Source organism: Bufo bufo, chromosome 6 (assembly GCF_905171765.1).
Source record: "Bufo bufo chromosome 6, aBufBuf1.1, whole genome shotgun sequence".
Taxonomy (NCBI): Eukaryota; Metazoa; Chordata; class Amphibia; order Anura; family Bufonidae; genus Bufo; species Bufo bufo.
In genome coordinates, this window is record NC_053394.1 from 218,480,636 (window position 1) to 218,508,481 (window position 27,846).

Genomic DNA, 27,846 nt, shown 5'->3' on the forward strand with positions numbered 1-27,846 from the left:
GCAAAGAAGCCACTTCTCTCCAAAAAAAACATCAGGGACAGATTGATCTTCTGCAGAAAGTATGGTGAATGGACTGCTGAGGACTGGGGCAAAGTCATATTCTCCGATGAAGCCTCTTTCCGATTGTTTGGGGCATCTGGAAAAAGGCTTGTCTGGAGAAGAAAAGGTGAGCGCTACCATCAGTCCTGTGTCATGCCAACAGTAAAGCATCCTGAGACCATTCATGTGTGGGGTTGCTTCTTATCCAAGGGAGTGGGCTCACTCACAATTTTGACCAAAAACACAGCCCTGAATAAAGAATGGTACCAAAACACCCTCCAACAGCAACTTCTTCCAACAATCCAACAACAGTTTGGTGAAGAACAATGCATTTTCCAGCACGATGGAGCACCGTGCCATAAGGCAAAAGTGATAACTAAGTGGCTCGGGGACCAAAACGTTGACATTTTGGGTCCATGGCCTGGAAACTCCCCAGATCTCAATCCCATTGAGAACTTGTGGTCAATCCTCAAGAGGCGGGTGGACAAACAAAAACCCACTAATTCTGACAAACTCCAAGAAGTGATTATGAAAGAATGGGTTGCTATCAGTCAGGAATTGGCCCAGAAGTTGATTGAGAGCATACCCAGTGGAATTGCAGAGGTCCTGAAAAAGAAGGGCCAACACTGCAAAGACTCGATAAAAGCCTTTGAAATGTATGAAGTGCGTGTAATTATATTTCACTACATCACAGAAACAACTGAAACAAAGATCTAAAAGCAGTTTAGCAGCAAACTTTGTGAAAACTAATATTTGTGTCATAAAACTAATATTTGTGTCATAGTATAAAGCTATACTATGTAAAAAGAAAGGTGTGTGACTTTGCTGTTTTATTGTTATTATTCAATACATCGAGGCTATCACACGATAGTAACAACTGTTAAAAGCGGTAAATGGTCTTTAAAAACAGACCCATTGTCTTTTATGAGGGTTGTCAGGCCATGAGTATGTACAAAATACGGCATTCCCTATGTTTTGACGGCCTGTATTCATCATCTGTTAAAACAATGGACATGTAAACACACCCAAAGTCTTCAATTATTTACTGTTGAGTGAATATAAACTTAGGTTATTTTACATAATAGATTGTCTACACTGGATATTAATCTTCGAGTGTATGCTCAGATATGAGTGGGGACCATGTAAATAAAAGTATACCTTTATTACAACTTCTTGACACATATAACTGTACATGAAGTGCAGTCACTTTTGCTTCTAGATCATTCAGGCAGTACTCACAGTGTGTTAACCTGTAAGCAAAAAAGTAACATAGTAACATAGTACATAAGGCCGAAAAAAGACATTTGTCCATCCAGTTCGGCCTGTTATCCTACAAGTTGATCCAGAGGAAGGCAAAAAATAAAAAAAACTGTGATGTAGAAGCCAATTTTCCCCACTTTAGGGGAATAAAAAATTCCTTCCCGACTCCAATCAGGCAATCAGAATAACTCCCTGGATCAACGACCCCTCTCTAGTAGCTATAGCCTGTAATATTATTACGCTCCAGAAATACATCCAGTAGATCAGAGGAACAGTAGTAAGTTAAGGTGCCCATACACCCTTATTAGCTAAGTGCAACCTCTGATAGTGGCTTTTCTCCAAAACACAAAGGATCATGATTATGGTCTACATGACTAGTATTGATCACGAATAGTCGAATTGTGAATATTGATCGCGAATATCGTCACTTTGAGAATTCGCAAATATTTACAATATACCGTATATACTCGAGTATAAGACGAGTTTTTTGGCACATATTTTTGTGCTCAAAAAGCCTCCTCGTCTTATACTCGAGTCTAGGTCTTAGCTCCGGTAATACAGGCAGTGCGGGGGGCGGCGCTCACTCACTGACATCACGTGCCTGCGCCGCCTAGTGGGAGAAGGCGCGTGACGTCAGTGAGTGAGCGCCGCTCCCCGCACTGCCTGTATTACCGGAGCAAAGACAAAGTACAAAGTAAGATATCCACAGTTAAAGGTTACTTATATATACTGCTGTGAGCGTCGGGGAGGGGGATCTGTGGATGGCACTGTAGGGGGATCTGTGGATGGCACTGTAGGGGGATCTGTGGATGGCACTGTAGGGAGATCTGTGGATGGCACTGTAGGGGGATCTGTGGATGGCACTGTAGGGGGATCTGTGGATGGCACTGTAGGGGGATCTGTGGATGGCACTAGATCCCCTACAGTGCCATCCACAGATACCCCCTCCCCTAAACAGTGCCATCATGGCACTGTTTAGGGGAGGGGGGGATCTGTGGATGGCATTGTTTAGGGGGGATCTGTGGATGGCACTGTTTAGGGGGGAGATCTGTGGATGGCACTGTTTAGGGGGGAGATCTGTGGATGGCTCCCTGTATTTAATGCAGAGTGTGTGTGTATATAATGCACACACTCTGCATTAAATACAGGGAGTCACCCTCTTGCAGATGTGTGTATATGATGTAGAGTGTGTGCATTATATACACATACACTCTGCATTATAGCTGCATTTCCCACCCTAGTCTTATACTCGAGTCAATAACTTTTCCCATTTTTTTGGGGTAAAATTAGGGGCTCGGCTTATACTCGGGTCGGCTTATACTCGAGTATATACGGTAGATATATACAGTATAATCGCAATTTCGAATATTGTAGATTTTTTTTTTTATCAGTAACCTCCCTTCCTGCTTGTTGGGCCAATGAGAAAGCTGCAATGTCTTTGTCGTCTGAGCTTAGCAAAATCCTTAGCAACCAATAGGAAAGTTGCCTGCCCCTTACTATATATGAACCTACCCAGCAGCCATTTCCTACAGTTTTTTAAAGTTCTGAGAGAGACAGCAGTGTCATTGCTGTGCTCTGTGCTTTCCACACTACATTAGATAGATAGTTAGATAGCTCATATATATATATAATACAGATAGTTAGTGGGAGATAGTCAGTGTGGGTTATATCCTGATATAGTGTAGCTGTTGCAGTGCAGTGTGTTAGGTAGTGTGATAGGTTCTGCTGTCCATTCATACATGCAGACCTCCTAAAATGTGAAGTTTCACGTATTGCGCCAAAATAGTCGCATCGTTGGTGCCGATTTGCGCAATCGGGAATATATTGGAGCCCTCTAACTGCATATAAAGCCATTTTTAATGTTCTGCCGTGCCAACCATTTTCTCCAGTCTTAGGAAACTTCTAGCAGCTTGGAAAATGTAGCAAAAGTGACTGTATTTCGCGTGCATTACGCGAATATTACAATATTACGAATATTACCCATTTTTTTGCGATGAAGAAAATAATCTTGAATTTGAGAATATATGATGAATATTCGCCCAAATATTTATGAAATATTGTGAATTTGTGAATTTGAATATAGCCCCTGCCGCTCATCACTATACATGACCATGGTTATGGACTACATGATCATAGTTTTGTGACCACTACTTTTACAAATGGTCAACTCCAGAATTTGCTCAGAATCTGGACCCACTGACTCATATAATGCATTTTTAGGACAAACTCTATGTACCTAAAGTTTAATGTTTTATCATTTGCTTCATATAGCACTTAAATGTTTAATAACTCCTCCCCCTAATCTCCAGGGAAGAATACCAGTGAAGTGGATGGCAATAGAATCCTTGTTTGATCACATATACACCACTCAAAGTGACGTGTAAGTTTTTTTTTGATGATTCTAATGGTCTTATGATTGTCCTTTTATTTAATCTACACAAGAAAGCAAGAGCTGAAGAAGGCTCATAGATTATAGTGCAAATCTATGAAACCTCATTCAGACTGCCAATTTTAGCATCTAGTTTATGCCTACAAATCCCAGCTCAACCACAGGTCTAATGACCCGAAGTAGGGATGTATAGGAGTCATATTTCCTCCAACATGAACACTTCTGTTCCAGTCAATGCAATGAAACAGGCTTGTCTTCATCAGTCCCATTGCGATGAATGAAGTGGACCGTACCTCCAGTGATCAGGAACTTACCACCTGTGTTGAGACAATTTAGGGCTCATGCACACGACCGTATATATTTTGTGGTCCGCAAAAACAGATCCGCAAAAAAAAATGGATGATGTCCGTGTGCATTCTGTATTTTGCGGAACGGAACAGCTGGCCCCTAATAGAACAGTCCTATCCTTGTCCATTATCGGACAATAATAGGAGATATTCTATTTATTTGCGGAACGAAAATACGGACATACGGAAACGGAATGCACACGGAGTAAATAATTTTTTTTTTGCTCATCCATTGAAGTGAATGGTTTTGCATACGGTCCACAAAAAAAAAGACAAAGAAAATACGGTCGTGTGCATGAGCCCTTAGGCTGAGTTCACACGTCTCACGTTATTTGATCAGTTTTTGTGAGCCAAAACCAGGAGTAGAGGCTACACAGAGATAAGGTATAATGAAAAGATCTGCAACTGTTCTGTCTTTTTGACCCAAACCTGGTTTTGGCTCACAATAACTGATGGAAATAACTGATCAAAAAAACGACACGTGAACAAGGCCTTAAGGCTACTTTCACACTAGCAGCAGGACGGATCCGACAGGCTGTTCACCCTGTCGGATCCGTCCAGCCGCTATTTTGCTGTGCCGCCGGACCGCTGCTCCGTCCCCATTGACTATAATGGGGACAGGGGCGGAGCTCCGGCACAGCGCGGCAGTCCACGGTGAAAGGCTGCTGGACTAAAAGTACTGCATGTCCGACTTTTTAGTCCGGCAGTCTCTCACCGCGAGCTGCCGTGCTGCGCCGTAGCTCCGACCCCGTTCCCATTATAGTAAATGGGGACAGAGCGGCGGTCCGGCGGCACGGCGAAATAGCGGCAGGACAAATCCAACAGGGTGAACAGCCTGTTGGATCCATCCTGCCGCTAGTGTGAAAGTACCCTAAGTTGCTTTGTTCTTTAAAAACAGCTTCCTTCTAGCTACTCTTTAGAAGCTTTTAGCAAATAGTGGGGTTCAAAGAAAGGACCCCCACTTAAAAATACAAAATTTTTCTATGATATAGTAGCCCGTTTCTACAACTGGAGGTGTTGATGTATGTATAACATTTATCTTTGCGGTATCTTATGATAATAGGTGGTCCTTTGGTGTTCTTCTGTGGGAGATTGTTACCCTTGGTGGAAATCCATACCCAGGTATTGCTCCAGAGCGTCTCTTCAACCTCCTTAAGACTGGTTACAGGATGGAAAAGCCAGAGAACTGCAGTGATGAAATGTAAGTCTGTTTACTTCAAGAATGCAGAAGCTTGTATTCATAAAACTGTAAAAGTGACTCTCTCTCTCTCTTAAAGCAAAAATATTACATTTTCTAAATAACAAAAAAGGGTCTGAAGCAAAAGTTTTGGCACTCTGCATGGTTAGTACCTAGTTACTACCCATTTGGCAAGTATCATACCTTGTAAACACTTTTTGTAGCCAGCCAAGAGTCTTTAAATTTTTGCTTGAGGGATTTTCATCCATTCTTCCTAGCAAAAGTCTTCCAGTTCTGTGAGATTCCTGACCTGTCTTGCATGCACTGCTCTTTTGAGGTCTATCCACAGATTTTTAATTATGTTCAGATCAGGGGAATGTGAAGACCATGGTAAAACCTTGTTAGGATGTTCTTTTGCAAACTTCTGATGCTAAATTTTGTGATGAGGATGCAGGAGAGGCGTTATTCTGATGACTCTTCCATGAAGGGCATTTTGGTTCACGTCGCAGAACAGTAGAAGAATGTAGCACAGCTCCAGAGTCTGATAAATGTTCCTGAAGGTCTTTTGCAGTCAAGCAGGGGTTCTACCTTCTAGCAAGCCTACGAGCAGCTGTCTCTGAAATTTTTCTTGGTCTTCCAGACCTTTTTTTGAACTCCGCTGTTACTGTTAACTCCTATTTCTTAATTACATTTCAAACTGAGGAAATGCAACATGAAAATGATTTGCTTCGATTATAGCATTCTCCTGCTTTGTGGGCTTCAACCATTTTCATTTTCAGAGTGTTAGGCAGCTGCTTAGAAGAACCCATGACTGTTGTTTTTTGGGACAAGGTTAGAGGAGTCTGGGTATTTATAAAGCTTTGACATTTTTATCACCTGGCCTTTCCTGGCAATGATTGTGAACACTTCACTCTTATGAAGCCAAAATAATACACTGATATTGTTTAAAATGTTGAAAAGTGTGTTTCATCTTTAACTTTATGCCTTTTGGAGATTATTCCACCTTCAACTTAATTAACTGTTCACAGTAACAGTAATTTTGACCAGGGGTGCCCAAACTTTTGCATGATTATATATATTTATATATATATATATATATATACAGTACAGACCAAAAGTTTGGACACACCTTCTCATTCAAAGACTTTTCTTTATTTTCATGACTATGAAAATTGTAGATTCACACTGAAGGCATCAAAACTATGAATTAACACATGTGGAATTATATACATAACAAACAAGTGTCAAACAACTGAAAATATGTCATATTCTAGGTTCATCAAAGTAGCCACCTTTTGCTTTGATTACTGCTTTGCACACTCTTGGCATTCTCTTGATGAGCTTCAAGAGGTAGTCCCCTGAAATGGTTTTCACTTCACAGGTGTGCCCTGTCAGGTTTAATAAGTGGGATTTCTTGCCTTCTAAATGGGGTTGGGACCATCAGTTGCGTTGAGGATAAGTCAGGTGGATACACAGCTGATAGTCCTACTGAATAGACTATTAGAATTTGTATTATGGCAAGAAAAACGCAGCTAAGTAAAGAAAAACGAGTGGCCATCATTACTTTAAGAAATGAAGGTCAGTCAGTCAGCCGAAAAATTGGGAAAACTTTGAAAGTAAGGGCTATTTGACCATGAAGGAGAGTGATGGGGTGCTGCACCAGATGACCTGGCCTCCACAGTCACCGGACCTGAACCCAATCGAGATGGTTTGGGGTGAGCTGGACCGCAGAGTGAAGGCAAAAGGGCCAACAAGTGCTAAGCATCTCTGGGAACTCCTTCAAGACTGTTGGAAGACCATTTCAGGGGACTACCTCTTGAAGCTCATCAAGAGAATGCCAAGAGTGTGCAAAGCAGTAATCAAAGCAAAAGGTGGCTACTTTGAAGAACCTAGAATATGACATATTTTCAGTTGTTTCACACTTGTTTGTTATGTATATAATTCCACATGTGTTCATTCATAGTTTTGATGCCTTCATAGTCATGAAAATAAAGAAAACTCTTTGAATGAGAAGGTGTGTCCAAACTTTTGGTCTGTACTGTATATAGTGGTTCAGTGAAAAAGGCTGTTATGTTAAAGTGCTTCATTTGTTAATGGAAAAATATAAAGTGCATTAATTGTCCTATTTGTAGGTACAATCTTATGCTGAAATGTTGGAAGCAGGAGCAAGACAAGAGACCAACATTTGGTGAGATCAGTAAAGAATTGGAGAAAATGATGGTCAAAAGCAGGGTGAGTCCAAAAGGGTGTCAGCAGCATAATATACATGCATATACATACTGACTTTTTTAGTTCTTCAATCTGGGAGGTGGGCTCCTGCTTCATTGGCCAGGATTGGAGATGAATCTGGTCCCAACTGTTTAATCTTTCAGATAGTTTTGTTGATAGTGATTGCAGGGTACAGATGGTTGTTCTGGTAGCCAGGTGACAAACAGGTTCCCCCCTAGGTTCCATATTAGTACCTGCCAGAGTTGGGGCTTAATAAGATACCTGTCTGTATTTCTGAACAGGCACAATACACTACAATGAATATGTGAAGTTGAAAAGTAAAATATATATATATATATATATATACAAAAATGTTTAGAACCATAAAAACAAAAATAAACAAAAAACTGTTTGAAAAAAATAAATAAATATGAGTCAAAACATGAAGAGCACATAATTGGTGTTATCACACCTGCAACAACACGGTATATTACATTATCCTATTATTTAACCAAAACAATGAATCCTGTAACAATAAAATATATATAAAACAATGCCAGATTTGCCTTTGTTGCTTATCCAGTCTTAGAAGAAACTTAATAAAATGTGATCAAAAAGATATACAGTGTATACCCCAAAATGGTAAGAAGGAAAACCACAGCTCATCCCACAAATGGCAAGCCCTCACACAAGCACACAGGCACTTCTGTACTGAGGGGTAAAACTTGTCACCATAATAATTGTGGAATGGGGGCATTTTGATCTCTGCTATGGGACCCCTCACCTCAGAATGCAACTTTTTATATATGTTTCTTTTTTATTTATTTTTTAAAAATGTAGCAAAACTCAAATTATAAACACCTTTTCATTCAAAGAGTTTTCTTTATTTTCATGACTATGAAGGCATCAAAACTATGAATTAACACATGTGGAATTATATACATAACAAGCAAGTGTGAAACAACTGAAAATATGTCATATTCTAGGTTCTTCAAAGTAGCCACCTTTTGCTTTGATTACTGCTTTGCACACTCTTGGCATTCTTTTGATGAGCTTCAAGAGGTAGTCCCCTGAAATGGTCTTCCAACAGTCTTGAAGGAGTTCCCAGAGATGCTTAGCACTTGTTGGCCCTTTTGCCTTCACTCTGCGGTCCAGCTCACCCCAAACCATCTCGATTGGGTTCAGGTCCGGTGACTGTGGAGGTCAGGTCATCTGGCGCAGCACCCATCACTCTCCTTCATGGTCAAATAGCACTTACTTTCAAAGTTTTTCCAATCTGACTGACTGACCTTCATTTCTGATGATGGCCACTCGTTTTTCTTTACCATTTTTCTTGCCATAATACAAATTCTAACAGTCTATTCAGTAGGACTATCAGCTGTGTATCCACCTGACTTCTCCTCAACGCAACTGATGGTCCCAACCCCATTTATAAGGCAAGAAATCCCACTTATTAAACCTGACAGGGCACACCTGTGAAGTGAAAACCATTTCAGGGGACTACCTCTTGAAGCTCATCAAGAGAATGCCAAGCGTGTGCAAAGCAGTAATCAAAGCAAAAGGTGGCTACTTTGAAAAACCTAGAATATGACATATTTTCAGTTGTTTCACACTTGTATGTTATGTATATAATTCCACATGTGTTCATTCATAGTTTTGATGCCTTCAGTGTGAATCTACAATTTTAATAGTCATGAAAATAAAGAAAACTCTTTGAATGAGAAGGTGTGTCCAAACTTTTGGTCTGTACTGTATATTATACAACAGATACCAAAATTTGGGGGTGATAATACACACCACAATGGCTAACTGAGGCAAATGGTGACTAGAATAATAATAAGCACATAGGAAATACTGACCAAACAGCTTAGTATACCACACAAAAACACCACCGGTCCGCTCCCCAACGCACATTTTGCGTTTAGCTTTTTCAAGGGGTACAGCAGCTAACCCCCCCACACCTTCCCACTCCCTAGTACCCACCCCCCACCCATCACCCTTACCCAACACCACCATTTGGCTCACAGAAACTATTGTCCCCATCAACCTCTTCCACTATCGCCTAACCCCACTCCCAATCCAACCCCCGCTCCTCACACCACCACCATATAAACAACATTAAAAAAATACAAACAAATCACTAAATACATTAGAAGTCCCAGAAGGGGCTATAAACCGGTCAAATCCAGCCACTCTGCGGCCTCTATAGGGGTGGGGAAAAAAATGCACAGAATCATTATGAACAACCCTGAGTTTGGCCGGGAACAACATCGCATACTTTACATGCGCAGAAATTAGCCATTTTTTTATATCAAAAAAAGAGCGTCTTTTAATTTGTGTCTCGCGACAAAAATCCGGGTATATTTGGATGTCATTCCCGTCAAAGCAAACCTTGTCTATCTCTCTTTTGCGTCTGAGTACCCAGTCCTGGTCCTTGGAGCAAACCAGTCTAGCTAGCAAAGCTCTGGGGGGGGGGGGGCACCTGGAGGCGGCTTCCTCAAAGGGATTCTATGGGCTCGCTCTACACAAAAAGAGGAGCGATCATGGTCCGCTCCCAATGTTAGCACCACCTACTTTTGCACAAAGTCCGCTGGGTTATCTTGTTCCACCCCCTCCAGAAACACTAATTTTACTCAAGCATCGCGAGGCTCGGAACATTGCGGTGTTCCGCCGAATACACAGCAAATAAGCGTGCAGGTAAGTACTGCCATTCACTGTAATGCTGTAGCCATGTTGGCTACTGGCATTACAGTGATTGGCTGGCCGGAACGCGTCATCGGGTGCTATATACTGTAGCACCCGATGACACGTGTTCAGCTCAGTCTTAGTCAGGGAGAGCTGGAGAGCAGAAGGGAGAGATAGTGTAGGAGTGAAATAGGAATATTTTAGCTTTTATACACTTGTTATAGATTCAAAAGTCCTTTTAAGGACTATTGTTGTGTGTGGCAGCAATATACACTGCTCAAAAAAATAAAGGGAACACTTAAACAACACAATGCAACTCCAAGTCAATCACACTTCTGTGAAAACAAACTGTCCACTTAGGAAGCAACACTGAGTGACAATCAATTTCACATGCTGTTGTGCAAATGGGATAGACAACAGGTGGAAATTATAGGCAATTAGCAAGACACCCCCAATAAAGGAGTGATTCTGCAGGTGGTGACCACAGACCACTTCTCAGTTCCTATGCTTCCTGGCTGATGTTTTGGTCACTTTTGAATGCTGGCGGTGCTTTCACTCTAGTGGTAGCATGAGATGGAGTCTACAACCCACACAAGTGGCTCAGGTAGTGCAGCTTATCCAGGATGACACATCAATGCGAGCTGTGGCAAGAAGGTTTGCTGTGTCTGTCAGCGTAGTGTCCAGAGCATGGAGGCGCTACCAGGAGACAGGCCAGTACATCAGGAGACGTGGAGGAGGCCGTAGGAGGGCAACAACCCAGCAGCAGGACCGCTACCTCCTCCTTTGTGCAAGGAGGAACAGGAGGAGCACTGCCAGAGCCCTGCAAAATGACCTCCAGCAGGCCACAAATGTGCATATGTCTGCTCAAACGGTCAGAAACAGACTCCATGAGTGATATGAGGGCCCGACGTCTACAGGTGGGGGTTGTGCTTACAGCCCAACACCGTGCAGGACGTTTGGCATTTGCCAGAGAACACCAAGATTGGCAAATTCGCCAATGGCGCCCTGTGCTCTTCACAGATGAAAGCAGGTTCACACTGAGCACATGTGACAGACGTGACAGAGTCTGGAGACGCCATGGAGAACGTTCTGCTGCCTGCAACATCCTCCAGCATGACCGGTTTGGCATTGGGTCAGTAATGGTGTGGGGTGGCATTTCTTTGGAGGGCCGCACAGCCCTCCATGTGCTCGCCAGAGGTAGCCTGACTGCCATTAGGTACCGAGATGAGATCCTCAGACCCCTTGTGAGACCATATGCTGGTGCGGTTGGCCCTGGGTTCCTCCTAATGCAAGACAATGCTAGACCTCATGTGGCTGGAGTGTGTCAGCATTTCCTGCAAGACGAAGGCATTGATGCTATGGACTGGCCCGCCCGTTCTCCAGACCTGAATCCAATTGAGCACATCTGGGACATAATGTCTCGCTCTATCCACCAACGTCACGTTGCACCACAGACTGTTTAGGAGTTGGCAGATGCTTTAGTCCAGGTCTGGGAGGAGATCCCTCAGGAGACCGTCCGCCACCTCATCAGGAGCATGCACAGGCGTTGTAGGGAGGTCATACAGGCACGTGGAGGCCACACACACTACTGAGCCTCATTTTGACTTGTTTTAAGGACATTACATCAAAGTTGGATCAGCCTGTAGTGTGTTTTTCCACTTTAATTTTGAGTGTGACTCCAAATCCAGACCTCCATTGGTTGAAAAATTTGATTTCCATTTTTTTATTTTTGTGTGCTTTTGTTGTCAGCACATACAACTATGTAAAGAACAAAGTATTTCAGAAGAATATTTAATTAACTCAGATCTAGGATGTGTTATTTTTGTGTTCCCTTTATTTTTTTGAGCAGTGTATATTTTTTGCGCAACCTGTGCTAAATTGCTAAAACTTGTTAGAGACCCAAAAGTCCTTTTAAGGACTATTGTGTGTGCCAGCAATAAAAAAAACGGTGCAACCTGCACTAAATTGCTAAAACTTGTTAGAGACCCAAAAATCCTTTTAAGGACTATAATTGTATCTGGCAACAATATATATTTTTAGCGCAACCTGCGCTAAAAAGCTTGCAATTGTTTGGCCGCTGCAGACAGCGACATTATCTGCGCTGCATCTACTGTGTAACGTGTGCGCAGCCTAAAAATATCTGTGACATCCAGTGTACTTTTTCCGTAGACAGTACGGACAGTTACATTACCTGCTCTACAACTCCTGTATAACGTTTGCGTATCCGAAATATCAGTGACATTCAGTGTAATTTTTTTCACCGCTGGTGACAGCGACATTATCTGCACTACATCTCCTGTGTAACATGTGCGCAGCCTAAAAATATCTGTACCATCCATTGTACTATTTTCGTAGACGGTGTCCACTGCAGACAGTTGCATTACCTGCGCTACATCTCCTGTATAACGTTTGCGTATCCAAAATATCTGTGACATTCAGTGTAATTTTTTTCGCCGCTGGTGACAGTGACATTATCTGTGCTACATCTCCTGTGTATTGTGTGCGCAGCCTAAAAATATTTGTGACATCTAGTGTACTTTTTCTGTAGACTGTGTCCGCTGCGGACATTTACATGACCTGCCCTACATCTCCTGTATAATGTTTGCGTATCCGAAATATCAGTGACATTCAGTCAAATTTTTTTGCTGCTGGTGGCAGCGACATTACCTGCGCTACATCTCCTGTATAACATTTGCCCATCCTAAATATCTGTGACATTAATTCAATGTAATTTTTTAGTAGGCGGTTGTGGCAGCGACATTACTTGCGCTACACCTCCTGTTTAACGTGTGCTCATTCTAAATATCAGTGACATTCATTCAGTGTAATTTTTTATTAGGTGGTGGTGACAGCGACATTACTTGCGCTATACCTCCTGTTTAATATGTGCGCATCCTAAAAATATCTGTGACATTCTGTGTACTTTATTTGCACATACAGTTACAAAACCTGCGCTACTGTACGTGTGACATACTTGCAAGTATATATACCATTTAGTATGCACAAGGCGAGCAGTAAGGGATGGGGAAGTGGCTGTGTTGCTGATGGTCGTGGCCATGGGTGCTGTGAAACTGTGCCTGCTGCCAGAGCACAAGAAACACACTCATCCACAATAACTAGCTTCATGTTCCAGTTTGCAGGGCGGATTGCAGCAGATAATGCTTCAAGTCAGTTAAGCACCACTCTGTCTTCCACAAAGTCCAGTCTCAGTAGCCAAGAGTCTGGTCAACAGAATCCTCACCCTGGTACTCATTCCTCCCACCATGGAGAGTCTTGGCAAACAAATGATCCCACACACGGATATTCCGAGGAGCTGTTTTAATCGCCATTCCTTAATTTGGGCCTCTCGCCAAGCCCGCTTGAAGAGGGACATAAAGAGATCTTGTGCCCTGATTCCCAAACTCTGGAGCACCCACAGTCAGAAGAAGATGGGAAACGGCAATTAGTGTTTCACAAGGTGGATGATGATGATGATGAGACACAGTTGCCAATAAGTCAACTGCAATTAGTGTCTCACGAGGTTCATGATGAGACACAGTTGTCAATAACTGTTTCACAATAGGATGACCAGAGTGAGGAAGTGGAAGAGGAGGTGCTGGATGATGAAGTCACTGACCCAACCTGGGAATGTGTCAAGCCGAGCGAGGACATTAGTACAGAGGAGGGGAGATCCGCAGCACCGCAACAGGCTGGAAGAGGCAGTGTGGTGGCAAAAGGGAGAAGGCGGGTCCGAACCAAATAGACCCGCAACTGTTCCCAGCTACAGATGTTTATACCCCAGGCCTTTAAACGAAAGCGCAAATACCCAGCCACCCACCCACAGACCATAGCACTAAATGTGCACCTTTCCAAGTTGATGGCCCTGGAAAGGTTGCCATTTAGGCTTGTGGACACTGAGGCTTTCCGCAGCCTGATGGCGGCGGCTGTCCCATGGTACCCTGTCCCCAGTAGCATATATTTTTCACGGTGTGCAGTCCCAGCCTTACACCAGCCTGTGTCCAGTAACATCACCTGTGCCCTGACCAACGCAGTTATTGGGAAGTGCTTTTGGCCAGGGACATAACATTTCCCTCACGGCACACTGGATGAATGTTGTGGAGGCTGGGAGCGAGTCGTACCCTGGGATGGCACAGGTGCTACTGACCTCACACACATACCATGCCTAGCCCACATTCGCTGTGTGTGTGCCCTTTTCCGCAAGTCTTCGACAGCTTCCACCAGTCTGGCAACGCTGCAGCAGCGCTTGCAATTGCCAGCTCACCGACTGTTGTGCGACGTGAGCACGCGCTGGAACTCCACGTTCCAGATGTTGGCCAGGCTTTGTGAGCAGCAGAGGGCAGTAGTGGAATACCAGCTGCAACGTGGTCATCGCCTTTCCAGTCAGCTTCCGCTCTTCACAAGCGATGAGTGGGCATTGATGTCTGACCTCTGTGAGATTTTACGCAATTTTGAGGAATCAACACAGATAATGAGCGGCGATAACGCTTTTATCAGCGTAACCATCCAACTTCTGTGTTAACGCTCGCTGCTCACAATTAAGGCGGACGCTTTGCATGTGGAAGAGGTGGAAATGGGCCAGACCACCCTCAGTTCGTCTTCTCAGCGCAAATTGGATGATGAGGAGGAGGAGGAGGGGCAGGAGACTGTTGCCTCCGCTACAGAGGGTAGTACCCATGGAAGTTTTATTCAATCTGTTCAGCATGGATGGGTAGAAGAGGAGGAAGAGGATGAGGAGATTAAGTCATCCTCCGGATGAGGACAGCAAAGTCTTTTCTGTTGGGAATCTGGCACATATAGCTGACTTTATGTTAGGCTGCCTTTCCCGTGACCCTCGCATGGTACGCATTTTGGCCAACACCGATTGCTGGGGGTTCACCCTTTTCGACCCCCGCTACAAAGAGAACTTCTCATCTCTCATTCCTGTGGTGGAGAGGATGAGCAAAATGGTGCAATACCAGAAGGTCCTTGTGGAAAAATTGCTCCAAAAATTTCCAGCTGATAACGCTGGCTGCAGAGTACGTAGTTCCTTGGCCAACCGAAGAGAAGTGACGAGGGAACACACATGTCACGGATGATGTTGCAGATAGCTGGAACTTATGAATAAACATCCGACTGGCTTGATCCCAAACTAAGGAGCATATAGGTGAGCCCTATAAAACCCTAAGAGCTCTCCCTGACTGCTATGCCCATGCAAGGGTCTCAATGGTAGACGATTGCATGCCCACGTACCTAAGACTGTGTGACACCTGAAAACCCTATAATAGTGAGGGGACACGACCACCGGCTTCCTGCACTCAATACGGACGGAGTCAGGGTCACCTAGAATCAAGCCAGCAAGGAAACACAATACATGAAAAGACTTATCTGAGCAAACAGCAGCAGCAGCCTCCAGCAGTGAACACTTCATCCAGGAAGTAGTATAAACCACAAAGTGAGGCAGTATGGGAGGGAATATAAAGGGAGACGATTAGTCTAAATAGGTGACACCTGGGAGAAGGAAAGGAGATGACAAAGTGAAACCAAAACAAAGAACGTCATGCAAGAGGTAGAGAAGGACGTCTGCCAGACCTTCTCACAGAACTGGCAGTGACAACACAGCAGTTCCAACAGAGGCAGGGAAACACTCTCCAAGGCCTGGGACAGTTTTATGACACCCTGCCAGAACCCTGAACATGATGCACGGCCTAGTGTCACAAGGAGGGAAACATTTTGGAAGATGGTGAAGGAGTACATAGTAGACCATGTCAGCGTCCTCAGTGATCCCTGTGTGCTTTACAACTACTGGATCTCCAAGCTGGAAACGTGGCATGAACTGGCGCTCTACGCTTTGGAGGTGTTGGCCTCCCCCACCGCCAGCGTTTTGTCAGAGCGTGTATTTAGTGCTGCTGGGGGTATAATAACTGATAAGCGCATCCGTCTGTCAACCGAAAATGCTGACAGGTTGACTCTTATAAAAATGAACAAGGCCTGAATTGCCCCTGACTTCTCTACTCCACCAGAGGAAAGCGGCTGAACATAAAGGCACTCTAAATGTGGCTTTTATGGTGTATTGAATACACTGTATTCCCATGCACCCCTTCCACCACTAAAAAGGGTATATGGTTCAATTTCCCCTTTCTCGTCCTCCTCCTCCATCATATCAACATGCTTATTAGGCTGCCCTTGCTCCTAATGTTTTAGAGGGTCAGCTCAGCAGCGGGCCCTCACCCATAATGTTTTTGAGGGTCACCAGCAGGCCCTCAACCATAATGTTTTAGAGGGTCAGCTCAGCAGCAGACCCTCACCCCAAAATTTTTAGATGGTCAGCTCGGCAACAGACCCTCGCCCACGAAAATTTTTAGATGGTCAGCTTGGCAGCAGGCCCTCACCCACAACATTTTTTAGATGGTCAACTCGGTAGCAGGCCCTCGCCCATAATGTTTTAGATGGTCTGCTCGGCAGCAGGCCCTCGCCTACAATTTTTTTTAGATAGTCAGCTCGGCAGCAGACCCTCGCCCACAAAGTTGTTTAGATGGTCAGCTCGGCAGCAGGCCCTCACCCCTAATGTTTTAGATGGTCAGGTCATCAGCAGGCCCTCACCCCTAATGTTTTAGATGGTCAGGTCATCAGCAGACCCTCACCCCTAATGTTTTAGATGGTCAGATCAGCAGCAGACCCTCACCTCTAATGTTTTAGATGGTCAGATCAGCAGCAGGCCCTCGCCCCTAATGTTTTAGACGGTCACCAACAGGCCCGTGTTTTTGAGGGTCATCAGCAAGCCATCAATCATAATTTTTCAAGGGTGTGTATGATGCCCTCCTTTATGTGTAATAAAGGGTGTATTGGAGTGCTGGTTCCTTGTAATTTTTGGCAGCCCTTTCCCTTAGTGCATAGGCTTTATGAGTCCCACAACCTGAACAATTGTACCACAATGTGAATGAGGCCCCTGCTTTATGTGATATACAGGTTGTATCGGAGTGCCTCTTCCTTGTAATTTTTGGCAGCACTTGCACTTTATATACAAGTAAATATACAGGAAAGAATGTTTCCTAACAATTTTTCCTCTAAAATCGATTTTATCTTCAGTTTGGTGCGTATTATTGTCAGTCTGTAAAAATGGCGTACTACTCCAACAACATTGTTCCCACCAGGGACCTGGGAATCCAAGATGCGTCCAGACATCCTCCCCATGCTGTTCCCGAACCATTTCAGTGGTGTTTCCATCAATTTATGACTTTTTACTATGAACCAGACACCCTCCCCTTTTCAGAGCAGGGGGTGCCTGGTTTAATGTTCATGTTCTCCCATTGACTTCCATTGTGCTCGGGTGCTCGGTAGAGCACCCGAGTATCCCGAGGTGCTCTGCTCGAGCACCCGAGCACTTTGGTGCTCGACCAACACTACCGCTCATGACAACTACAATGACCCCTTAATAATCCTGCTTACCGGCCAGGAGGGCACATTTTGTCTTGCTAGTAGAATGAAAACCTACCACAACCCAATGATTGTAGCTGCTTCCCTACTAGTGTTTTACTGTAACCAAATACTAAGGAAATGGAATTGAAAGTAGAGAACACCCATTTACCACTGAGGAAAATCTGTGGAACATACCTGGATGCTTGGACCTTATAACACCACTGGTCAGCAGTGCTTTTGTCCTGTAGATTTGTTATTTTATTGTTATCTTAATGATACCTTATGGATTTTCTAGAAAGTATTTATAACTTGCATTTTTTATTTAACATTCTAGGATTATTTGGACCTTGCTGCCTCTACTCCTGCAGACTCCATGCTCTATGATGATGGCCTTTCTGAAGAAGAGACCCCTCTGGTGGACTGTAATAATGCCCCACTCCCCAGAACTCTGCCGTCAACCTGGATTGAAAACAAACTCTATGGTAGAATTTCCCATGCGTTTACTAGATTCTAACTACGCTATCCAGTAGGACAAATTTCCTCTATCTGAGCATTTCTAGAACTCTGCTTCTCAGCTTCTCAACAACCACAGGGCTGTGTGTCTCAGAAAGCAAACTGCTTTATCAGCTGTTTAACTTGATTTTGATTTTGCTAAATTTTTTATGCCAATGAATAAATAATTTTGCAGCAATGTTCAAAAGAAGCATAAGAAAATTTCCATAAAACACGTGCCTAAACTGGTAGCCACGGAAATTATGTACATAAATAGAAGGCTCTGATCTTAACTCATATCTGACATTGTATTGCGTGAACCAACAGCACTTAATAGATAACCTACATACAATACATCCATATCTTGTTATATATATCTGGTCAAAAGCTATTGCAAAACAGCATCATCTACCATTCAGTACTATTCCATTTATGTACCTTGGCCTTTAGTGCAGTCTTAGGGCAATCTGCTAATACATCCTTTGAAAAAAAGGGTTTAGGAATAATGTGAGCATAAACTTATACACCAAAATAACTATAAAATATTCTATAAAAGTGATCAAATACCTGTTACTAATAATGGATAACTTTATTAAGACAAAAAAGAAATGAATTACTTATCCTGAGCTTAAATGATAATAAAAATTAATTCATATATCAACTTTACAAAGATATATATTGTTCCAAACATACTGGATGAAACTTATCATGGCATTCGTGCCAGTTTTCTGACATCATAAAGATGCAGTTTATGCATGCATCATTTAGGCAAAAATGTGACGTTTTATAAAAGTTGTATGTTTGAATCAGTTGGCACTGCAGATAAAATTAGCGGTGCACGTGTCCTAGGGTCGGCGCCCCACACAACAATAATAATGAAAAAGGACCGGCACTCACATGTAGCATCTTGTGAAGTATTTCTTTATTGCCACATATTCATTCTGTGACGCGTTTTGACACAATCCGTGTCTTTGTCAAACTGTTTGAATGAATATGTGGCAATAAAAAAATACTTCGCAAGAAGTGCCGGTCCTTCTTCATTATTATTGTTTTATAAAATTTGGTGAGGCTTATCCTGAATAGTGTGGCCTACTGCCACCTGATAGATTTACTATAATTTACCCCAGAAACCGGCATTAAATATAGCACAAATCTACACCAGATCACAGCTAGTGTAAACATGCTTTTTTGATGCATGGGCAGGCAAAGAGGCAAAAAATTAATAAATAAAATGTTTAAAATAAGATTGGAGAATAAAATGCCAGTCTTAAAGGGGTTGTCTCATCTTGGACATTTGAGGCATATCACTAGAATATGCCACCAATGTCAGATAGGTGCAGGTCCCACCTCTAGGACCTGCACATATCTCCAGAACGAGACCCCCAAAGTAAGGGAAGGCAGCCATTTATGTGCAGCCATGCTCCATTAATTTCTATTGGACTGCTGAAAATAGTCAAACACTGGCTCATGCCCAGTGCACTCTCCATTCATTGCTATGGGACTTCTAAAAATAACCAAGCCCGCTCACTCAGCTATCTTCAGAACTCTAATAGAAATTATTAGAGAGCACGGTGCACATGCACGTGAACTCTCCACCTATTTCGATGGCCCATTCTGGAAATAGGTGCAGAACTCAGAGGTGGGACCTAAGCCACCTATGACACAACTCCTTTAATAAATCCCCCCAACACTGTCTACATAACAAGAAGTTTTAATCTAAGGCTTAAGTAATGTGAGCAATACACATCATTTGTCATCTATCCCAGAGGAAAAAATTACCTAATTTGGATAAATGAGTTCCAAAGCTCAACTTAATTCTATATAATTATATTAAAGGGTCACAGTTTGACTTAGTAGGGATGCCCAAAAATTGTTTTTACCAAGCCTTTCTGACAGCAAAAAAAACAAAACAAAACGTTATTGCTACAGTAAAGAAAATTTTACAAAATGATCTATCTTACCGCATGTGTAACTTAAAGGGATTGACCGCTTTACAATGTTTTTCTGTTGCTCATTGTATTATAGTTACTGCTCCTGATGTGTTCAGTAACTTCCATCCATATTCTGTTTATTCTGTTCTTTTGCGCCTCGTTAATGCTCCTGTAAGCAGTGCCTGTGGTGGTTTTTTGCAGCTGTGGCCCTAATTTGTCCAGTGCAGTCTCAACCCTTATTCTGCACCTGTGGATCAATGAAGGCTTTCACAGTGCACATGTTCACTTCATTTGGCAGCTACGCACATAGGAAGTGACAATGGAAGCAGAGGAGAATTATTTAGACTGCGCAGATGATGAACACTTGTTGTGGAGTTTGCACAGTAGAAGAAAGGATGGGAGCGCGCAATCCCAGCTGGACAGGGTAGGCAACACAGCCTCCTGCCAGTGATGTCATATACAGGGGCTGAAGCCGCAAAAACAGACCACAGGCACTGTTTACAGGAGCACAAGAGCAGGAGAAACCGAATATGTATGGAAGTTACTGAACACATCAGGGGCAGTGACTGTAATACAGTAAGTAACAGAAAAACATTGCAAACTGGCCAACCCCATTAAACTCTGTAAAATGTGTAACAGGCCCCCCTCTACACCCACATAGCTACACCCATGTCCTTGACGACTTTGGTATATCTCACAGATATGCTATGCTGGTACTTGATGCATAGATTGGAAGTTACCCTCTATCATGTTAAAGGGCAGTAGTAGAAATATCTAAAGGAGACTTAGGTGCACATTTATTAAGACCGGCGCCTAAAACGCCAGTCTCAATAAACCCTATAGCTGGCGGTTGATCCACCAGAGTTATGAAGAGTCGCCGGCCTCCACATAACTTCGGTGTATCCACGGCCACTTCTAAATGTAAGACAGCTTCCTAGCTGTCTTACATTTACACCTCTTTCTATGCCTGAAACATATACCAGCCCGTCCCCCTCCCCACCCACGCCAACTTTTTTAGACCTGGCGTGAATGGGGAAAAGTTGCAGATTGCAGCGCAACTAATCTGCGCCTGAAATACGGTTAATATAGGTGTAATTCATCTTCATAAATGACCCCCTTAAAGTCTGAAATTGTTTGATAATTGAAATGCCTTCTAATGCATAAAAAGTGACTTGTTATGTTGTAGTAGGAGAAATAGCTATTAATTATCTATGATACAATACTTTCGCACTACTAGTATGTTTCCATGGCTTAAAAAGGTATTCCTGTCTGGACATTTAGGGCATATACACAGGATAGGCGATAAATGTCCGATAGGTGCCCATCCCAACTATGAACCCGCTCCTCTGTCAAGAATGGAACCCATTCACAAGATGCAGTGAATGACGGGCAGGCTGCACATACATGGCTCCCTCCATTAACTTATAAGACTTCCGAAAATAGCCAAGTTCACTTATTCATCTATTTTCAAAAGTTCCATTGCAGTGAAAAGAAAGAGCAACACATGCACAGTCTACTTACCATTCACTATTCTGAAGAACCATGGCACTTATGTATATATTTGAAAATTGTAGTTAATTAATCCATCCAGTAACATATAAGTGGCATGTCAATGTTTCGGTTCTATCCCAGATCCTTGTTCACGGCCAAAAAGGCAAGTCAAAAGGCACAGTGAGGCTGGATGGTGGTGTTTCTGGTGCCGTGCTTCTTCAGAATATTGCTTGTGGAAACTACCCTACCACTGAGCACCAGAACGACATTATACGTCAGAGTGCCAACCATTTCCTCATCTACTCACCATTCACGGCAGCACGCCACAGGTTCTCATTCTTGATATAGGAACATGTTCTAGATGTGGGGCCCGCACCTATCAGACATTTATGGCAAATCCTGTGGGTAGGCCGTAAATTTCCAGATGGAAAATCCCCATTAAAAGTCCATAATATGAAATAACATGTATGTCAAAACTGATTAACGTAGGGCTGTTTTATCAATCTTTAGTAAGGTTTTTGTCTAAACTTGGATGTATTTACTAAGCTATCATATAATATCATTCTATTCTGAGGTTTTCAGGCAGAATTGATTAGGTGTGACGTTTTCCATTACTAGTAGTTTTATTTATTTATAAGGTGCCATTGCGTTTTTCATATGATTATGACTGGAATAATATTAATTGAATATTACGAAATACCATATCCTAATTATGGCCAGAAGACAATATTCCAAACATGGCAAGATAACCACAATTTAACACTGCTAAAAAGATGTTATTCTATTATACCAGAGAAAATTTCAGACTGAATGTTACAGACTAGTGTGGTTAGATATTCCACTTCACATCCCGTAGATAAAGAGAATCTGTCACCATGATCTTGGACTATTATTTGAGCAGTACTGCAGATAAGGAGTCCAGATCTATTTTTTATTTCTACTGTCCCCCGTTCCCTTGCTGCTCATAAGTGCGTTAAAATACATTCTCGGGACTGCCAATCATGCGCACAGGTGTCCTCTCCATTATGTTAGCACAGCAGGCTGTGTATGTCAGCACAGCTTTGAGCACTGACAGTAAGGAAACGAGGAATAGAAAAATATTGAGATCTGGACTTCTTATCTATAGTAATACTCCAAGATCATGGTGACAGGTTTCCTTTAAAATTCTAGGAAGAATCTAGAGTTACAATCTGCATGGCATAATTTCATGCAATAAAAATATAAATACCATATTTATCCCCACAAAATTCCAACATCTTAGTGTAATTCTACTTTGCTCCCCAACAGTTTTATTATAGAAATATATTTATTTGGAGACTGATTACTTGAGCGACTTCTGGTCGAGAGATGATGGATATGATTAAAGGGGTTGTGTAAGATTAGAAAAACAAGGATGCTTTTGTTAAAAGAAACAGTGTAACAGTGGCACTGTTTCTTGATCTCATACAATCCCTTTAAACACACCCCACCCCAAAAAACCTTGTATTTTGACAATGTCATGTACAAGTTATTTTGCATTGCATTATGCTTTGTGAAGAATTGTTTCTTTTATGTTGTCTCTTAAGATGTCTCTGGTATAAGTGTCTTGTTGTGTTGGTGACCTGAGACAGTAAGCATAGTTCTTGCCAAAACTCCTTAATTTTTCTGCTTCTGATTTCAAATAATGCAAGAATCAGACTTGGGATTTTCCATTATTCTGTGTTCGATAGCCATACACAATAAGGGGAAGAGTCTTACCAATGCAAGTAAGAATATTAATATTGATTGACCCTGGATTATAAAACCACTTACATTGGCCTCATGAAAACTCAGTCTTAATTTGCAACCTTACGTGGTGGACTTCCTCTTAGTATATTCTGGTTACCCTCGTGTTTCACAACCGCTTCTTGTTGCATAGACATAAGCCATTGTTTTTGCCTTGAATTCACAAAAAGGTTAATGCAATGTATCTGATTAGTATAACTATAAGCCATTCCCTACTATTAATTATTGTGATCCCATGATTTATTTTGACTAGGAATAGAGTTACACAATGTGTGTGTGGCTCAACAGGGGAGAATTTTCAAAACTGGTGAGAGTGGCCACAAATCAGGTCTTTACTTACTTTGCTTTCCAAATGGTTTCTGCAAAATGAGATTTATAATCAGAATGGTTGCCTTGGTCAACTGCTTAAGGCTACTTTCACACTAGCGTTTGGGGCTCCGCTTGTAAGCTCCGTTTGAAGGCTCTCACAAGTGGCCCCGAACGGATCCGTCCAGCCCTAATGCATTCTGAATGGATGCGGATCCGCTCAGAATGCATCAGTCTGGCACCGTTTGTCCTCCGCTCCGCTCAGCAGGCGGACACCTGAACGCAGCTTGCAGCGTTCAGGTGTCCGCCTGGCCGTGCGGAGGCAAACGGATCCGTCCAGACTTACAATGTAAGTCAATGGGGACGGATCCGTTTGAAGTTGACACAATATGGCTCAATTTTCAAACGGATCCATCCCCCATTGACTTTCAATGTAAAGTCAAAACGGATCCGTTTGGATTATCATGAAAAAATAAATAAAATAAAAAAATTCTTTTTTTTTGTTCATGCTAATGCAAATGGATCCATTCTGAACGGATCTAAGCGTTTGCATTATAGGTGCGGATCCGTCTGTGCAGATACCAGACGGATCCGACCTAAACGCAGGTGTGAAAGTAGCCTAACTAAATCCTTTGCACCAATGGCAAAAATGCAGTTGACATTAAAACTTTTAACCTAAAAAGTTGAAGGAAGATAATAACTGTCTCAATCAGGAAGAAAACATATGCATTGGGTTATGCCTAATGAAAATCCAAAGAGGCCTCTGCATAAACCAGGATTCCCAGAAAGATTTGGAGCTCCCCTCCGGCCGTGCACTAAACAAAATTCCATGTATAAGTTTAGTTCTTAGGTAAGATTCAGGCGTGCAATTTTTGATGCAGCTTATTCGAACAAAAGAGTGGATACAGAAGAGAGCTGACCCATCAGTATTTCCCTTAAGCTGCATTTACACAAGCCAATAATGGTCCAGATTATTGGGAACGACCATTCCTGCAAACAGTCGTTCTTGACAATCTACCAATGTAAATGTATGCAGATCACCCGATCAACAAGCAAAACGCTCGTTCATTGGGTGATCCTGTCATTCATACAGGCACCCCCGATTATAGTTTCTAGGCAGCAGATCGTGTGGTCTAAACAGCGATCTGCTTGTTAAAAATCATGAATCTATATGAGAACGAGGGATCGCAATAGCGACCCCTCGTCCTCATACAGTGAATGTAAATGCAGCAGTTTCCTTCAATGAACAAGCAGCCGACTGTCTGGAAGGAACGCTTCCTTCCTGACAATCGGCTGCAGAATACTCCCGTATACATACACCTTTATTCTTTCCTTTTGTATACACTCCTGTCACCAAAAAAATACAAGTATGAATCCAGACTAAATTGGAATTCCAGCCAAAAATGGACACATATTAGTAATGTGAACCAGAAGTTCAAGTTCTCGCCAGAGTTGGTATTATTCATGTTTTATTGTAAGATGGCCATATCCAGTACCTTACATAGGCCCCCTAAACATATGTGTTCTCAGCAGACCATGAATATGTTCTTAAGGAGGAGAGGGGAATAAGCAGCTGTCAGACCACTCTGATGGCAGCTTATCTCCCGTGAGAACAAAAAGGATCAGGCATGTTGAAATCCAACATGGCCAATCCTTCTCCCAACTTCTACCATCTCGTAAGAGTAGGGACACCACCGTACAAAATAGATGATTGGCATATCCTGCCAAATTGGCAGGTTTGGCTAATGTTAATCGAATGCGTATGGGTACCTTTAATTTCTCCCAAACTGAGGGTGACAATAATAGTTTGTTATTGACTGAGTTTTTGGCCTTCTTTGTCTATTGTCTAAAATCAATGGCTTATGCTCTTTTCTTATTAAAGGGAGTTTTGCCAAGGGCCTTACTGTCTGCACGTGAAGCTATTCTATATATTTTTCATTCTTCAGTGCAGAACAAATGATGTCTTTTCATTTTTAGGCATGTCTTATCCGAACTGGCCTGAAGAGAGCCCCGTTCCAATCCCGAGATTCGATGCCAATAAGTCTGTTTTTACAAGATATGCCAATGACTGTGTTTATTCTAATTGGATGATTCCACCCGCAACGGCAAAATTTATGGACAAGTTTGATAGCTAAATATCAATTTTATTTTATTTTTTCCTAGAAGGTAACACATTGTGAGTGGGAAAGAAAAAAGTTAAAAAAACACACCACACAAAGAATAAATGGAAAGTCCATTGGCTGGTTCTTTGTGCCAGTGAAAAGTGGTTAAACCAATGTTGCTGTTTTGAGTCAGTTGCTCCAAAATTTTAGCTTGACCTACCTCTAAGGCTGCTGGAGAGGGCTGCACAAGTCACTTCAAATGTATGTGTATACTGTATATGTACTCCCCAGCAGCAGGAGTGGGCTCTGTGTTATTCTTTCCTACAACATATCAGATCTGTACACCAAGCTCAGTAGAAACTTTTGTATGCTGCTGTTGCACAAATAGTCTGTATTCAGTACACTCATGTATGTGTCGCTGTGAAAAGAAAGTATACTTTTTATTTTTAATCATATGTTAATTTAAAGAAAAATATTATTTTTGAAGTGTAAGTTGACAATTTTATTTAATATGTGTGGATCTTGATGCAAGAGAGCTATTTCAGTTTCATTTACTGGTGGTTACATATAGAGGCAAAATCCTATGTATATGTGTACATATTGCATCTGCTGTATATGTAGGTACAAATTATACATTCATACAGTGTTACATGAAATAGACTGGATTTATTCTTATTGGTACCACAAGTGGAATGTTATGGGCCTCTTAATGCAAATGACATGTAGACTGGGGGACTACTGGGGTTTGTGAATGACTTCTGGAAGGTTTGTAAAATGATGTAGCCTACTGGAAATTTGCTAATATTTTATATATTTCTCTGAAATGTCCTTTTTATGATTTCTTCGGTGTTTCTACATCATACTATAGCACAGATTCATGAACCCAATCTCAGTCACTTATAAGTGCAGACATACTACAGCAGAAGACCATGTTCTGTTGGCTCTAGCGTCTTCTGACATTATGTCAAGTCAAAACAATGAAATATAATAGAGACAGAAAACACAAAAATAAATTTGCTAGGAGAAGCCAAATAGCAGTTTTCTTCTCAGTTTCCAATTTTATATTCCTTTTATATGTATTTTTTTAAGTACAGAAAATGGTATATTTTAGATATTATTTCAATTTATTACATGACGTGTTTGAGGATTGACTGCCTATCAGGATGGCCTGTTGAAAGATGAAGCATTACATCATTTTATAACTCTGAGTCTCATCATGCTGTACTGATTGTTTCGCTTTGCTACAGTTGACATGTTCTGCCAAGTCTGAGCCTTCCATATATGTGGTTTTGTGTCTTATAAGGTATGTGAAGGGCCTTTACAAATGGTTCGGGTGCTTCTGTCTCATCACTTAACCATGGATGTCAGACTGTCACTCTGAATTGTGATTTTAAATGCTGCACAGTATGGAAATATTACAATGTATTTGCTCTACCACAAACCATGCCATTGATGAATTGTATTATAATGGAAATAAATCATTCTGTCGTTAGAGATTTACCACAGAAAGATGTTAGGTTTGATTTTATATTTAATATTTATTTTTTTCTTCACTAAAACTTTAATTTTACTGTCATCATAAAGTTGTGTTTTGTATGATTCCTGAGAAAATCATCAATTTGTAAGCATATTGTGCCTTCTCAACTAATTTAGTGCAAAATTAACAAACTAAATGCAGTACAGCACAATATATTAATTCATGAGTGCTTATATTGACTTTTTCTTTTAGTATATACCTAAACAGACACATAGGTGTTGTCTCACCATAAGGGGGAATAAGTATGTGGTCAGTGGGGATCCAACTACTGGGACCCCACACCAATCACAAGAACATGGTGCCCGGGTCAAAGGAGCAGCCGCAACATATGTCCATTGTGGCTTTCAATCAATTCTGTGAGACTTATGGAGATGGCAGTCTCAAAATAGTATCAAAAAGTTATCCGCTATCTTGTAGATAAGGGATAAATTCAGGTGGTGTACAGCCCCTTTAAGGACAAACTGTATACAGGAAGCCACCGAGTTTCATCTGGAAGGATATATGTTCCCCCTGGCATAATGAATCTTCTCAGGCTCCCTCTCTATAGTAAAAATGTTATCAAAAGTGAAACTAGAAATGCAGAAGGTTGGGGGATATGTTAGTTTGTGTTTTTGTGTGTGTGTGTATGTATATATATATATATATATATATATATTCGTTTAGTGTATTAGAGATAAGCAAACTACCTAACATTTGTGTCAGATTTATAGAATTTTTAAAAAA

The 27,846-nt window shown here is 41.9% G+C and overlaps 1 protein-coding gene across 1 annotated transcript in view; it reads left to right on the forward strand.

Moving 5' to 3' along the window:
- Positions 1 to 27,072, forward strand: part of RET (ret proto-oncogene) — a 106,798-nt gene extending 79,726 nt beyond the window's left edge. The window contains exons 16-20 of the mRNA XM_040437253.1: positions 3,609 to 3,679; positions 5,099 to 5,236; positions 7,345 to 7,444; positions 17,835 to 17,982; positions 25,462 to 27,072. Coding sequence (XP_040293187.1) covers positions 3,609 to 3,679; positions 5,099 to 5,236; positions 7,345 to 7,444; positions 17,835 to 17,982; positions 25,462 to 25,619 — 615 coding nt within the window. The 3' untranslated portion in view covers positions 25,620 to 27,072. The remainder of the gene's footprint in view (positions 1 to 3,608; positions 3,680 to 5,098; positions 5,237 to 7,344; positions 7,445 to 17,834; positions 17,983 to 25,461) is intronic.
- Positions 27,073 to 27,846: the final 774 nt, after the last annotated feature.